This window comes from Monopterus albus, unplaced genomic scaffold (assembly GCF_001952655.1).
Source record: "Monopterus albus unplaced genomic scaffold, M_albus_1.0 scaffold28.1, whole genome shotgun sequence".
NCBI lineage: Eukaryota > Metazoa > Chordata > Actinopteri > Synbranchiformes > Synbranchidae > Monopterus > Monopterus albus.
Window position 1 is genome coordinate 1,806,889 of NW_018127908.1, and position 16,461 is coordinate 1,823,349.

The 16,461-nt window shown below is 40.6% G+C and overlaps 1 protein-coding gene across 6 annotated transcripts in view; it reads right to left on the minus strand.

Moving 5' to 3' along the window:
• clcn2a (chloride channel, voltage-sensitive 2a) overlaps nucleotides 1-6,026 on the minus strand; it is a 40,106-nt gene extending 34,080 nt beyond the window's left edge. For 5 of the 6 annotated variants that reach the window (XM_020595626.1, XM_020595625.1, XM_020595624.1 and 2 more), the window contains exon 1: nucleotides 1,490-1,803. In XM_020595626.1, coding sequence (XP_020451282.1) covers nucleotides 1,490-1,540 — 51 coding nt within the window. In that variant the 5' untranslated portion in view covers nucleotides 1,541-1,803. Of the gene's footprint in view, nucleotides 1-1,489; nucleotides 1,804-5,339 lie in introns of those variants that run through there. The other variant, XM_020595627.1, reaches the window with a different exon arrangement.
• Nucleotides 6,027-16,461: the final 10,435 nt, after the last annotated feature.

Genomic DNA, 16,461 nt, shown 5'->3' on the forward strand with positions numbered 1-16,461 from the left:
CATTTTAGTAGAATAGTGAATGAGGAGCTGCCATTTTTGTGCTGCTTCCTCCTGAAGTTATCAGGCACATCTCTATCTTGCTCTGTCAGCTCCATGTCATCTTCTCAGTCGTGCTCCAAACGAATGACTGAAAATCCTCTGAATCTTGCTGACTGCAAATAATAAACCACAGCGGATCCTTTTGGCCACATTAGAATTCAATTTTAGTCTACAGCTGCACCTGCAGCAAACTGTGAGCCTTCACTTACCTCATTTAAATGTTTTTGGTTAATTAATATCTATTTCTAAACATTATTCTAAGAGGAAAACGCAAATGTTTTGCTTCACCTGAGGGGAGTTATCTAATGAATAATGCTGTCACGTTGTACTATTGAAGTATCGGGACACAAGCTGCACAATCGCTTGCATGTGCAGAAACACACGCACATATCTATTTTTAGCAAATAGACTGCATGTAGGGTGTAAATGATAAAGCCATTGATCTGAGTGTTACGACCAGAGGAGAAAGAAGGGGCAGACAGCACGTTCCAGTCTTTAGAGATCTGGACTGCCATTTTACTTTATCTTCACACTGAGCAGAAAAGCTGGGCTCAACGCAGATGCATGAAGATGGACTGACAGATAGATCTTACACGTGTGAAAACGCACAGGTGCGCGGATACAAAAATAAGAGAGAAAAGGAAGGCAGAAAATGACTGACAGCTGCAGTCACAGACACAGAAATCAGGGTGGAAGGACACACTAATCCCCTAGTTTGCCTGGCTGACTGTCTTTCTGCTTCTTGTATCTGAACATACCCTGTGTGACGTGCTCCAGGGTGCCACTGTCAGGCCTGTCATAACACGAGTGGGGAGAAAAGCTGCAAGAGTCAGTTAATATTCAGAAACACTCCAGTTTTAGTTCATAAGTGAAAAGGGTCGCTCTAGCAGACAGGAAGGGCTGAGGGCAAGATGAGAGAGGAACAGATGAGAGAGCACAAGGAGAAACAAGATCTGCAGGAAAAACAGAGGAGATAAGGAAGAGGAAGTGACTGAAACACACTGGAGCTCTGTAAGCTGAGGGAGGCTCTAAGATTATACTTGGAGGATATTAATATCTTATTAGACCATGCATAAAGTGATCAGAGGCAACCCTCCATGCACTAATTCAAGATGAACAAATTAATCTGACATGGTTTGGTTTAATCTAAATTAATAAAAATTCATTAGAAAGGTGAGCAGAGGCTGAGAGTGATGCAACACCTGTGGATCAAGATGAATGAATGGAATCTAGGAAGGGATAGTGAAAAACACAGCAGCACCTACAGGGGTAGCATATCACAATGTTATTTTGAATCATTCGTTAAAAACATTCAGTAAAAAGATGAATCTCCTGTCCTCATACAGCTAGCAGCTGTAGCTCCATCCTCCGGCCACAAATGCATCCCTGTCACCCCTACATGCCAGACACACGTCTGAAAACATCTGCTATGACCTCATCTGAAACTCACCAAAGTTTGCTGATACTGAAGCGTCTGGTCTTCGGCCTTGTCCTTCTCCATTGCCGCAATATCCTCATTCAGACGCCGACTATGAGACACTCAGGAGCGCAAGTCGCCCGCTAATTAATCTGCGGAGGAGGACTCGGCGTGGCCGCCTGCCATCACATGAGCAGTGTGTAACAAGTTTCTCATCACAGGTCCTCTGGCATGACGCTAAGCCGCGGTGTGTGCGTGTATGTGTGCCAGCTGGATGTCGGCTCGCAGCAGCGCTGGTGCGGTTTGACTGCAAAACACCGCCTCCCTCCTCCACTCTCACTGTACTAGTGTCTCTCTGAGAAGTTAGGCTACTGGACTCGATGGCTGGGGTAGTTTGGGCTTTTGTGCTGAGGCCTGTGCAAGTTTACCAGGCTAAATGATTGTTTGGATAAATTATGATCTGTATTTTTTATTAGATTAGATTAGATTTTTATGTATTGTGGTACTTGAGTCATCACTGGAAGTGTGATGAGTAACTCATAGGGTGAAGCTTGTGGTGGAACTTATAGCTTCATAAATGCCATAATCTTCACAGTGGTCCCTCTAGCAGCTGAATAATAGTGGATTGCCTCTGTGCTCCCATTAGTGAATTTATTGAAGTGATTCTAATGCATGGCATTTTTGTTGAAATTCCTACAGGATCTAAAATGTTGTTGGCTGACTTTACAAAATAAGCAATTACCCAACCCATTTCCCTCAAATGTTACATTTAGAGACACTTTATCTTGTCTATGCTTATTTATTAGCTCATTCATTGTGGATATTGTCCAAACTCTTACAAAAAAACTGGGTCCGACTGCATAATGTAACTAACTATGTATTGAAATAGAACTTCCCAGCATAGTAAAATGACCATATCATGGCTGTGTACTTCATTTGAAAAATAAACTGAATTTTATTCATAAAATCAGTGCAATACCCCTTTAAAATCTAAACTCTTTTTATGCTGATCCAATCTGAACCAGAATGCCAACGACTCTCTAACACTTTGAAGCATGAAAGCAATATACACTCGGGGCCTTAAGGTGGAAATATAAGTGAGTATTGGCTGATGAACTGTTCTGCTGAAGGAAAACGTGAAAAACTGCAACAGCATGATGAAGAAAATTATGCCTTTCTCTACAATTGGAGACACAATCAGTATTGTCTGAGAATTCATCCAGAATATAAATATATCTTTAAAAATCAGACAAAAGCAAGAACAAACAGGTGAGAAATTGCAGTCCCTTTCAGAAATACTGGCACTGAATGAGTTTGATGCTTGAGACAGAGGTCTTCACCACCATCATCACAACACCAATGTGGAAATATCTTTGGGAATATGGTGTGCATGCTTCCACTGCAGCTCAGAGACTTGTAGAATCATTAGGTGCACTGAAGATGTTCTAGAGGTTCCTAGTTGTCCAGCATCTCACTAAAATGCTTTTTGTTGGTTTGTCCTTTAATCTGTCACCCATTTGTATGTGTATGCGTAGTTGACCACTACAGATTTAGTCAGAATTCATGCAGGGCCTCATATTCTGGGGATATTTTAAACAGTTTTCACCTAGTGGCTACCAAACGTCCCCTTAAGGAGCATTTTGCAGTGAAGTACACTACTCATGGGCACCACAACAATCACTTTTAAGTCTGTATTATTTGCTCATCACTCCTCTCATGTGCCATAAAATGGCCCTGTACGTGTGCTCGCAGAAGCATTTCTCAGCATGGCTGACTGGTATTGGACATAGAGACTAATAATGAGTCAGGGTAAAACATAAGTGGTACATTTTCAGAGGAAATCAGTTCCAAAAGGTAAAGCTATTTTTTTAATTTGGGTTCTACGGTTTTGTCATATGCTCAGTAATATAAATATGTAGGTTTTTCTTTGAATGTTCATCTCACCTTTACAGAATGAATCAGTATTCCAACAGTGCAGCAGAGCATTGGGGTCAGTGCTTAAGAAGCATGTAAGGATTTGGGGTTTTGTACTTACACACAGTAGTACAAATCATGTGCATATGCTGTATCTGATTATATAGCAGGCATGTGGAGGGACTGTGAACAGGTGAAATGCAATACAGAGCAATTCACTTTTGGATGGTTGACTTTGAGAAACTTGAGTTGTGTATAACAAAGGAAACCCTTTTTGTGGTTCAAATGTTAATCTTGGGAGAAGATGAAATGTCTTATATGTTATGTGATGAGGATGATATACTTATGGTAAAGTTTGAAAATGCTTCTTTTTTATGACGCAGCAATATTTGTGGTGTCTTATAAATCCATATGGGCTGGGCACTGGTGTATGACACAAATAAATGCATTTGATGATCTTGAATTTGAACTCTTAGTAGTGCTTGTATCCAGCTCTAAAAGCCCACACTTGAAGGCTTGTTACATTTTCAGATCACTTCCTTTCCTGAGATGACACATATATTATAATAGTCTGGGCTTCCACTAAAAAAATTTCAGACATGTCTACAGTACTTACTGTCAGCGAAATCTCTTGCACTGAAAAATGTGGTGCCAAATGAGACTCACACCTGGAAGATAACCACTGTTCAGTGATTCGGCGCTGCTTTGTCCGGAGCCAAACATCTTTCATGTTTGTCAATATTCCTTCAGTTGGATAGAAACTCCAGGTAGCTCACATTTTCAGTTTCTCAGGTCAAAGCAAATAGTGCCACCTAGCCCAAGCCCCACATTGTTATGAAACCGTACCACCCGAACAGCAGGTCACTAATGAATTCAAGCTTTGGATTGATGCCTCACATAAAACAATTTAAGCAGTCACAGGCCAGTGTGCATTTGAATATCTGAATCTCTCATCCATAGGTTAAAATACTTCATTCCTCTGGGAGTCACCACCTCTGACTGGCTGACAGAAAAAATTTGTTCTGCGCAAGCTGTTTGGCAGTCGGCAAGAAAACCGGTTCAAAGCACTGGACCACAGGCACCAGAATGAAGCAGGGCATCTGAGATAACTGGGGGATTTCAGCACACTCTCACAAACACACACTTTCATTCACAGATCTCATTATTCATGCACTTCAGGTTCATGTGCACATCAGGCCTGCAGTTAGTCCTCACACCAAACCCCTCTCTCATAACTGAGAAAGGTAACTGCCTTCATTTTACCAGGGAGCTTGCATCCGCAGACAGGCACAGGTACCATGGTCCCAGCAACAGAGGAACTGGGTGCTCTGCAGCCCCGAGCACCAGCACACTGACCCACATCTCTCCATCTCCACAGGATGCTTTAGAAATACACCGCCCACCTCTGCATGGAGGCCAGTGTGGTACCATCATACAAGGACAAACATGTCTCTTGTCCTGTTTGTGACCGTCAAGAGAAAGATCGGTGGTTTTCCTGTCATAAGAGAGCTCAACATCCACATCATGAAACGGATTAGAAAATGGTCACACGTATTTTCTAGACCTTAATACGGTTTAGTTTAGTGTAATTCTAAAGTAAGTGTGTCATTGTAGGAAAAGGATATTTTATCATGGATGTAAAAGTAACAGTAAAAATAATTTAATCTGACGTACTATTCATAATATATTTTACATCTACAGTACAACAAGGACTTTGAGTCCTTGGTGCTCTTGATACAACCACCTGTGTTTTGTGTCTCAAGTTTCTCAGCTGTCATTCCTTTTGAATACAGCTGGCAGAGATAACCTCAAAATAACACCAGATTACCTGTAAATATATCACAATCCAAAGAGACCTTCAATTAGCATCTGCCCTTGAACCAGATATGGACACACTGCAGAAGATACGCATAGATGTGACACTTTAGAGAAAAGAGACAGTGATCCATCTTATCGGGACCCAACTTACGGTTTCCCGCGGGGCTGCTGTCCTTCTCTTTTTTTCTTCTCTCCTCCTCGGGCTACAGAATCCAAACCGTCAGCTGTGTCTCTCCATTGCGCCTTGGTGGAACAGTGACTGAAATAAAAGAACACACAGCTACAGGTTGCAGCGCACACTTGATCGATGATGCGATCGGAATGCAGATGACTCCCGGGATCACGCTTCACTCCACCGAAGAGAAATAGTACATCCCAGAAACTGGCCTGTTGCTGACGCACAGTCCATATAGCACCGTGCCAAAGTTGTCAACACAGCGCGTAATTACCGGCTTTGCGTCTCCAGAGCAGCCCACAGCGGAGCAGACCACTGCTGCCCGGCTTTGGAAACCAGGCGCAACAAAAGCCAACGGTTTGAGAGCGCGCATGCATGCGATAGTGAGTCTAAGAAACTCTGTAATAAGATGCTACAGTCTCCTCATCGGCTCCAGCTGAGGTGGGAGGGAGACAGCAGGGTACCGGGTGTCGTGTCCGTGATGCATTGCGGGTACCGTCAGTGTCATGGGCCACAGTTTCTTCCTTGTGTGCAGAAATCCAGGCTCCCCGGTCATGATCTGCGGAGCTGTGGCGCACATTCATCCAAATTAACGGCAGTATGGATTGTGTGCAGAGATGGGAGGTGGTTATGAGTGAGAAAAACAGCACGTGTGCTCTCTCTTCTCTGCATCTCCCTCTCTACCCTTGCATGTGACAACACACACACACTCGCTTCAAGGTCTAATATTAGACGACGTGCGCCTTAAACGTGGCATGCATGAAAAGCTTGGGCGCACAGACAAGAGGGCAGGGGCTCAGTCAGTGTCCAGGCTGGGGTGATGGAGGGTGAGCTCATGCATCTGAAATGAGGATGCAGGCTGCATTTACCCATGCTTTCTCTTTTCCATGCCTTTGACAGCTATTACCCCACACCCACAACCCACCCCGCCAAATCGCGATTTGAGCGTCATCGCGTCCTCTAGCTTCACCCCCGTTACTCCCCGATGGCTGATTGAACGTGTCCATGTGAAGACCGCTTGTTCACTTCTCCTCCTGGATGATAAATACAATGAGTAAGGTTGTCCAACTATAATTGAATAGGTAATCACGTTGGCAGTAATTTCATCTTGTCCTGCCCGCAAAGACCGCATGCTTGTTACAAAACAGCTGGTGGTGTTTCATGGTGGAAAAAAGGGGGGAAGTTACTTAAAATACAAAAACAACAACAAATTAAGAAAAGAGGCAAGGTTAGACCTGCTTTGTAAGCTTAATAAAGCAGCCTACTCTTTTTTTAAGACTTGTGTGGATTATTATGTCAGATTTAAAAGTCACCACACAAGCTACACCCACAGAGCTCACACACCCACATGCTGCATGTGGCTATGATGCTTCCTCAGACGCCAATTTTGTGAATTATGTGAACCCAAGCTATTGGCAGGAGCAAATCTAGACAAAACGTAAACAGCCCGTAGCAGTAGTGAATGTATTTGCTGTGTAAATGGTGTCTTTCACAATAATAAATTATTAACCTTTTAGTCAGAAGGACCGCTGTCCCATGAATGCGAATGAGAATCAATATCAATGAAATGGCATTTTCAGTCTATTACGTTTTGTTTTCCTCTGCAGCAGGGAAGTTGGAGCACATCCTGCTCTCTGGCTAGATAACACTCGCACTTCCCACTCCTGAATGAGAAGGTGGGAAATCAAGTGGTGAGAAGACGAAAAGGACACACAGCTCCTCTTTATGAGACATTACCGTGGACATGGCATTTTTCACTTGGCACATCTCTTAATGAAACAAATGTGGACCCACCGGGAGCATCTGAGCTGGGCATGGCTTTAAGCAGTGAGTACTGGGCCTAAACTAATCAAAGTTTCACTTATAAAGATATTAATGGAAGTCTAATAAGCTGGTTTGTAGCACCTCAACCTCAGTGTGTGTTTATGTTTGTCCAGGACTCCTGCTGCTCTGTATAGTAGCCTCTGAGGTGTGGGATGCTGAGACCAAACCCACAGACTTTGTCTGTATAAGAGCAGCCAGGAGGGCTATGAATATTGTGGCAGAGATTGAGGGTGCATTGGTGAGGACAGTATATACTGTACAGTATATGTTTCTTTGAAATAAACTTTCCTCACTTTTCTCTTTCTCTTTTCTTCCCACTGGTTTGATGTGTTTGATCATCTTGGGTGTGTGGAGTTACCTTTTAGTTTCCCATCAGTCTGTCTCTCTGTTGTCCACCTGTTTGTCTGGCTTCTGTCACCTGTGTCTTCCATATCTTCTCTTTAGCAGAGTACCTGTAATGGATCGATGACTGTCTCCGCACTAGTTCAGCTACCCTGCACAGAGCTTCATGTAGCAACTTGGGAAAACAAATCAGTATGTTGTCACATGTATGACTCCAAATTCCTCTATCAAAGTGGATTTATTTCTTGCCTGCTTTTGATTTGAGAATTTTATCATTCCTTTAAAAATACACTTCATTGCCATTTGTTTTCTGTATGTGTGTTACTGCAGCACCAGGAGAAGAGAGGAGACATAGTTGCGTCATTGAGGCTTCTTGCAGAAGGTTTGAATGTTTTGAAGGCCCTAAATCAGACAAGATGTGTCTCTTCTCTGCTGCAGAGACTGGAGAACAACATCACCAACTACCTTCTCATTCTTACACACCTACAGCTGAGTGTAAGAAGCTGTCATAGTTACAAACTGCATGCAATTGTTTAAAGTGGTGTTAAGACATTTCTAAATTATGCTGTCAAAACAATATTTCAGTGCCTATGAAACATTCACCGTAGATTTTAACCTGCAGGTCTAAATGTCTTTTGACCTGCAAATTATCAAATCAAAGCTGGCAGGGCTCAGTCTCTCTTTGTCACTCACATGCAAACACATCACAACAAACAGAGCCAAGTAAAACTCATGAGCGTGTTGATGAAAATTCACACGTAATGAGTGAAAACGTGTTGATGGGTTTCTCTCAGCGCTTTGCATTTGATTCAGAGGCATTATCAGTTTCCTCTGGTGTGGAAATTTCCTGGTTTCTCGTAAATTTGTGGCTTTCTGGAATATCTGTGCCACTAAAGTGATGGTGTTATGCTGTGTAATCTCAGGCCTTCCTTCCTCAGGACAAGAAAAAGATAGCAAAGCATACTTTCCCAGGGACAGAGGGTTTCTTTAAAGTCAGACAAGTGCAAGATTTTGATTTAGCAAATTTTTTGAAATGTTGGTTGTTATATCACCCTCCCATTTGGTTCAATGGTCAGCCTCAATCTTTTCTTTATGTTATTTTTGTTATTAATTATTAAAGCCATCAACATGATTGTGCTTTCTATTTGGACCAGCAGGGGCCAGTAGTGAGTCCATCATTGTCTTGTGTTCCTCGAAGCACCCAGAGTCTGAACACTTTTCTGTTGAGATACAACCAACTGATCTTCGGTAAACTGGAGAGGTTCATGGTTAGCCTGGAAACCAGATGCCCTTCCCAGTGACACACAAGAACGACTTCAGTGGAGCCAATGTTGTTCAAATGGGGGATGAACTCAATTATGAATCCCCATGTCAAACAAAGAGGAACGAGATCAACCACAGAAAAACTGGGTTTTCTCTTCACCTGTTCTCAGTTTTCACTTGTAAAAGTATGATTTATATTATGTGATGGGTAGACTCTCACTCTTTAAGAGTAGAAATCAGAAATAGACATCTTCTGCTCATAAAGAGAAACAATGGAAGAAGAAGAAGAAGAGAGATATGATAGACAAATGAATGTATAACAGGTGACCAGTTTTTTTTGTATCTGTCTACATAAAACAGGGGATGTTTTAAATGTAGTTGTTGACACAGAACCGAACTTTATGTAGTCTACAAGCAGCGTCCTCAAGTCTCTGTTCAAACGAATCGAAACCTGAATGATTGTTTCATATCAGTTGCTGTTGTGTGGCCAGAAGCAAAAGTCAGCTTTTTGTTTGGATTCATGCTTTCAGCCCAGATTTGTTTTTCAGTGATGCAAAAGTCTTTCAAAGTGGAATATCACATATGCATATGGACTGGAATTGTTTTGCTATAACTCTGTGGTAGTGAACAGATTTTGTTTATTTTCATTGCACTATTTTAAAGGTTATTAATTTGCTGGATATCTGTGCATGTTCTTATGTTTTTTTTAAGGAACTCTACCTTTGGTTTCTTTATTAATTTCTGTATGTAATGTAAATACTCAAATAATGTATCAAAGGGGAAAGGTTTGTTAAATGTTGCTTTTGATACTAAACTTTTACAATATAACATGCAATAAATGACAATTACTGAAACATTTATTTAATCAGTTTGTTTTTACAGTCGGTGCTCGAAACACACTGTGACACACATCTCTGCAGGAATAAATATATAAAGCTTCTGGAAAAATTGATCATTAGGTTCAGTTTGCCCCAGGTAGCTGCAGGATTGATGCTAACAAGTAATGTTAGCTAGGTATCAATTGCTAAACAGACACACTGAGTCACTGAAGTTGGGGATGCACCCAACAATTATTTTCACTATCACTGTATCTTCCTATTATTTTCAGAATTTATATTTTTGTCTCTAGTTTTTAAAATGCCATTATTATATTCATGCAAAGTTTTGCCCAACCAACAGTTGGACAAAACCCAAAGATGCACCTACTATCATGTACTGTATGTGGCAACATACACGATCATTTGCTTATCAGATTGTTGCCTGCTGTGTTTTTGGCTTATGTGATGTATTTACCAATAACAAGTGATTTTATTAATATGCAGTATGGCCATGTTTCATTTGCTGAGATCCTGGTGTTTATTGCACCATGAATCAAGTGGCCATGGCACAGTGGATTATGAAATACTGAGTTATGCACCCGCTGAATTCTTTTTGATGGATTCAGACCCTGATTTAAGACACAGTGGACTTATCTGGTGAAAGCTGAGCTTTGGCAGGACTTCAATAAGGTGTCAGCTGAAGTGAATTTAAGATTTTTTATTGCGGTTTTCCAGGTGATCAGAAATATCCCAGCTAGTCTTTCCCAAGAGGAGCACTTGCAGCTCTTTATTAGATTTGTCACATACACTCTGCATAGTCTGCTGGCTGCATGGGCTCATGACCGGTTAGACACATACAGTAAATGCAGATGCTGTCAAACACCCAGACACCTAAAAGCTGAATATTTCTGAAAATGTTTCTTTACTGTATTCATAGTATCTGGTTTTGACAAGAATTGAGTTCAAAGTCTGCAAAAAATGTGCCTTTCGTCCCTAACATTAAGAATTACATACTAAAGTAGAAAATTGTTGTATGTGAATTGGCAGAGTGGGGTTCCTGATCATGTGGCTTCTGCCAATTTTTGTAGAAAGGAGGATTTAGTTACTAATCTTGCTTGTTTAGGTTGTGATCAGGGCTAAATAGTTGATCCAGAGTATATGAAAGCTTATCCAACCCCAGCTGGTCTTCTATGAAGCTGAGTCAACGTTTTAATAATCAGCCATCTGTTAAAGGAGCCTTCCATCTAAAATGTGAGAAAATAACACTTGTTATTAATTTCATCATGTCTCTTTTCCTAAGTAGAAGCATGTTAATTTGGAATGCATCATTTGACAACAGATGGCTTGCAGCGTTGACTTTCTCATTGTGTGTTTGGCTTAAGTACAAGTGCAGGGTGACTCAGTTGTTTATCATGAGCAGTAATAGACAGAGAGTGACTTTGTTTTTGTTCATGGTATAAAGCTGTACAGGTGGTGGCCTGGCTCTGATGAGGAAAACATGTCTGAATGGACACCCCTGAGTCTCAGTGGCTCCTGGTTGCTTGCACAGGTACATTAGGATGTTACACCCAACACAAGGAATTGTTACTTGTTTCACTGTCCTTAGAGTTTAGAGTGATTCTGTTTGAGCTGTAAAACTACAACGGAGTCAACTCTCTTGTCCCTATCCTCAAACTCTTCCTGTTCATTTTGCTCTTGCACATGTTAGAATAGTGACCTAATTGGAAAATTTGCCCTGTGTGCTGATCCTTCACCTGTCATTCAGCGGTACAAAAAGATTTGTGCATCATTGAGCTTGGCTTTGGACTAGCTGGACAATTTTCAATGAAGGTCACTGAGAGCCTGAAAGGTTTTTGCCAGGAAGACAGAGCATGGTACTGTCCTCTTACACTAGTCAGTATATCATCGGTATATTAGCTAGACATTAAGGTTTTTACATTTTATGTTAATAACAAATTGACCAAAGTGATGTAATATAGCTGGACATTTTTGTTAGGGTATTTCATCAAGGGACAGGGCTATGAATCTTTTTATGAAGTATATATACAGGGAGCAGTACTGTTTGTATACATTGTTCTCAATAGCACTCACTAATGCTATTGTTGTAACTGTTATAAGCATGCAGCTCTGAACTGCGACCAAATTAACCAAAAAATAAAATAAAATAAAAATCCTAGACTGTTATTATAGCAGTTCTCTTCAGCCTAGTCATTCGGTATCTCTGGTTTGTTAGACAGCTGTGCCTTAAAAGATGTTTAATCTACAGTACAGTATAGTGCAAACCAAATTAATGTTCTCTGTTCCTTCCACTGGGTGATGCTGTTTGCTGGTAAACTGACCACCATGGCTGCTATTGTAACTATCCTTTTGGTGGCCTATGCTGTTGTGAACCTTGTTTGGCTCTTGAATAGGCTTCTGCAGCAAACTTCAGGTAAAGTGCAAGATACTGCAGTGAGTGAAGCTTCTTGTTTTGGATTTTACTGATACAATCATAGTTGAATATGTCATTTTTATTTAATTTCCTGTCAATATCTTCATTTCTTACACCGCCCCCATTCTGTTCTTTTACCTTGCATACCTGCACACGTAGTATACTTGTTCATGTTATTCCTAACCCTAGACTAGAAGTATCCAAAACCTTATGTTTTATATGGTTTCAGTTCTTGAGTCATTCATTCATTCATTCATTTTCTACCGCTTAGTCCCTGAACAGGGTCACGGGGAGGCGGAGCCAATCCCGGCCGGCAATCGGGCGAAGGCGGGGTACACCCTGGACAGGTCGCCAATCCATCGCAGGTTCTTGAGTCAGTGGCAATTTAATTTCAAGGATTTCCAAGATTAAAGCTTTTTTCAGGCAATCCAATAAATAATAAAGTCTTTTCATTGTTAATAGATGTTTCACATGCACAAGAATATAGTAGTGGACATGTGAGATTATGATGTGTGTATGCCTGAGTATGATTTGTGTCTCATGAGGCCTCTCATATGAATCCACTGCACACAGCCAGTTTCTCAGTGACTATGTGCTTATGCCCTAATGCCCTCTAGTGCATACAGCTGGAAAATCATGAGAAACAATCATCAGCCACACTACTAAGATAGTATTTAGGACTATAGAGGCTGATTATATTTAGAATAAACCTTCAATTTTGCCCCCAAAATTTATCTTCATGATTTGTTGAAGCCTCTTCACACTAATAATCTTGCTATTAGTCCTATTAGAGATCTTCTCAGGACTGTTTTATCCAACCATAAAGGCCTATTCAGTTTTACTAACATATGACAAAAACACCAAGGCAATCACCATTGGTGAAGATGGAAATAGCTAATGTTGCAACTGTAAATCCATTTTAATGAAAAAAGAATGACTGAAACAAATAACTGACTAGAGTCCAATAGAACAGTGATCTACACTGTAAAATCATGATTGGATTACATAAAACCCATAAAATCACACATGATATTAAGATTCTGTCCTGGTGTTTGTGCTATTCGAGACAGTATTCACAGTCATATAGGCCTCCAGCTGTGACTAAGGCCGGCATGGATGCATTATAAAACACTAGTCTGTACTACTGACCTTTTCTGAACCTTTACTAATCAAGGATTCGTTATCTTTAGCACACTGTGTCATGTGTTCTGTACTTAAACCCTGCAAATCACATTATTATGCAAAGATGTACAGTTTTTTGTTTATTACATGAGTGGACTGGGGATTTGACTCCTCTAACCAGCAACCATGCACCATCATAGAAAAGACTGGGGATTTGACTAATCAACCAGCAACCATGCACCATCATAGAAAACTATAGATATGTTTTAAGATACAGCTCATCTTATCACCATTAGGTTTTAGCCCTGGCTTAAAGAGAAAACATTGTATTCTCTCCTGAGTGTCAGTCAGTACTTTCCACTAACACATAAGGGTCCCAGTAGTCTAACACCTCCTAATGATTGTCAGTATGTTTCTGCTAAAAATAACTGCTCCAGTATTATGATAAAAAACATTAAACATGGGGAGTTAGAGGGGGAATGTTTGCTCAGTCGACAGGTGCCTCAGACTACTCCTGGTGGTTGGCATTTGCTCATCCCACCAAGCTACCCAACCACCCGGATCCCCGCACTTTTGCCAAGGTTTGGATTTTCTGGCTCTATGATTGACAAAATGTTGACAAGCAGTGTTCCACCTACCAGGCTTCCAGCATCCCCAGTCCTGTTTCTACAGCCTAATATAGTTTAATTTAGTTTGATATTAAAGATAACCTGGTTGAGGCAATTTCTCATTGGCTGTTAGATTTTGTGATGGTAGGCAACAGCTAGGAAATACCTTATCTTGAAAAGACAACACCATCTGTGGCATACGTCATGTTTGTGGCAGAATTCCACGAGTTTTCATGTGGGAATACTGACCTGCCTACATATCACTGACAAACTGCACGTGTGTGGGAGTGTGCTCACAGATGGCGGTAGTTCTGGCTTCTAGGACTATAAAGAGATAGGAGAGCAACCTAAACTGATGTAAAAATAGACCGGACTAAATACAGTTTACAGCTGTCCTACATACTTCCTCCATGAAGAAAAATGTTGTTTTGGCCACAAAGCAGTGTTTGTATTTGCCTCACTTTGAGGGTGATCCCTCCATGCCCACAAAATGAAGGAACTGACTGATTATTTGGCTGTGGGATGGAGCGTTGCTGATGCATTATAAAAACAGTATCTGTCTGTTGACCTTCATCAGGACGCTGCTTGTGTTGACTATTGTTTTTAAAGGGGGATGTATTACTGCCCACTTGATGGAGAGTAGGCACTGATGCAAGTGTATTATCTTCAATAAAATGTACAAGGGGGGGTCTATAAATATTCTCAGTCAAAGCCAACTGTATTTACCAAGCATCCAAAAGGTGTCAACAGCTCTGGTGACATAAACACTATTAAATATAATAACTGGAGAATTTGTTTTTCATCCAGGCTTGTTGTAGCTCTTCTGGTGTTGTAAGAGAAATGGAAACTCAGATATAGACAACTGAAATACATTTCTGGATTGTTATCTACCTGAAAAATTAAGATTGTTGTTTTGAGTCGTTCTGCTGACCTCACTGTTGGCTTAATTTACTGAGGTTTTCACAAGTCAAAGCAGTTCTGCTTTTATAAGAGTTATACTGTAGGCACAGGTCCTTCTAATAATAATGACCAGAGTTGTTTCAGTAGAGCTGGGTGAAAAACTGCTTTGCGTACTGAAGTCATGTGCCATTATGGTAGTTTTTCTTTGAACAGTAGTATACTGTATTAGCTTAGTTGAAAGAAATTAATGTCACATTTGCCATCTGCTTTTAATCTTCTGACAGTTTAATTCTGTACTGACAGAGCAATTCTTAATTCAAAAGTACTTTTGAAAATCTGTTCCATTCATTTTTGTGGCAGGAGGCAACACTGTATTACATGATTGTGTACAGTCCACCCACACACCCTGAAAGAATTACCAAGGCAAACTAACATATCCATGTAATCTTGCACAGATTTGAGTGCCTCCATGATGCTCAAACATGGATTAATTCAAATCATTTTTATAGCCATCAAACCACTCAGTGACCCCTCATGCCCTATGGGGTTGGGGGGCTGGGGGCATTGTCATCCTGGAAGAGGCCACTTATTTATTTAGGCATTTCCTTTAATATGTCACTCATCTGTGTATCTATAGTAAGCTAATTCATCAGTAGTATGGGAACCACTGAAATGTAAAACAGTGGTGTGGGAGCTGGTGCTCATCCATCCCATAGTGCAGCTTTTATCTACAGCCTGTTGTGAAAAATACTGTGCCTCTGCTCTCCGGAGCTCCACCAGTGACGTAAAACTGTTGTTAGTGTGGAAATAGCAACACTTCATGTGAGAGTGGGAGGAAGACTGCACAATTGTATCTTGTCTTGAGTCTAAGCTTTGTTCTCCTTCTGTATGCACAACCCTGACAGGTTCTTTGTGGACTAATGACAGCACATAACTGTAGGTTTTACCACTAGCCATAAAATGTTGCAGCTGGTAAAGGAAGAGCTAATTTTAAACACCTTATATGCTTATCATTTGAATTACTGCTGGGTATCTTGTGAATTTTACACAGACGATGAATAAATATTATGATTATACTGTATTTTGTTTTATTAACCTCATTCTGAAAGGTAACTAGTAACTAAAGTAGTCAAATAAATGTAGTAGATACGAAGTTCAATTTTTTTCTGAAAGTTGAATTATGAAGTAGCAGAAAATAAAAATACTAAAGTACAGATACCTCAAATTATACCTAAATGCAATAGTTGAGCAAATGTAGTTAGTTACTTTCCACTTCTGTGAATTGGGATGTCAGTTTCATAGCCATGATAAAAACATGTTTTTACCTGCATCTTCTTCCATTGTTAGTACACTGAGTCAAGGGTTATGTTTTAAAAAATATATATCTTGAAGTAGTGTACTGTTATTACACTGTGTTAGGTCCAATTCTCTTCACTTTATACATGCTCCCTTTAGGCAATATTATCAGGAAGCACAACATAAATTTCCATTGCTATGCAGATGATACTCAGTTATATTTATCTATGAAGCCAAATGAATCAGGTCAGCTGGTCAAACTTCAAGCATGTCTTAAAGACATAAAGGCCTGGATGACCTGCAACTTCTTACTTCTAAACTCTGACAAAACTGAAGTTATTGTGCTTGGGCCTGAAAACCTTAGAAATCTGCTGTCTAATCATATAGTTACTCTAGATGACATAGCCCTTGCCTCCAGTACTACTGTGAGGAACCTGTGAGTCATCTTTGATCAGAATATGTCCTTTAAATCACACATAACCCAAGTCTCTAGA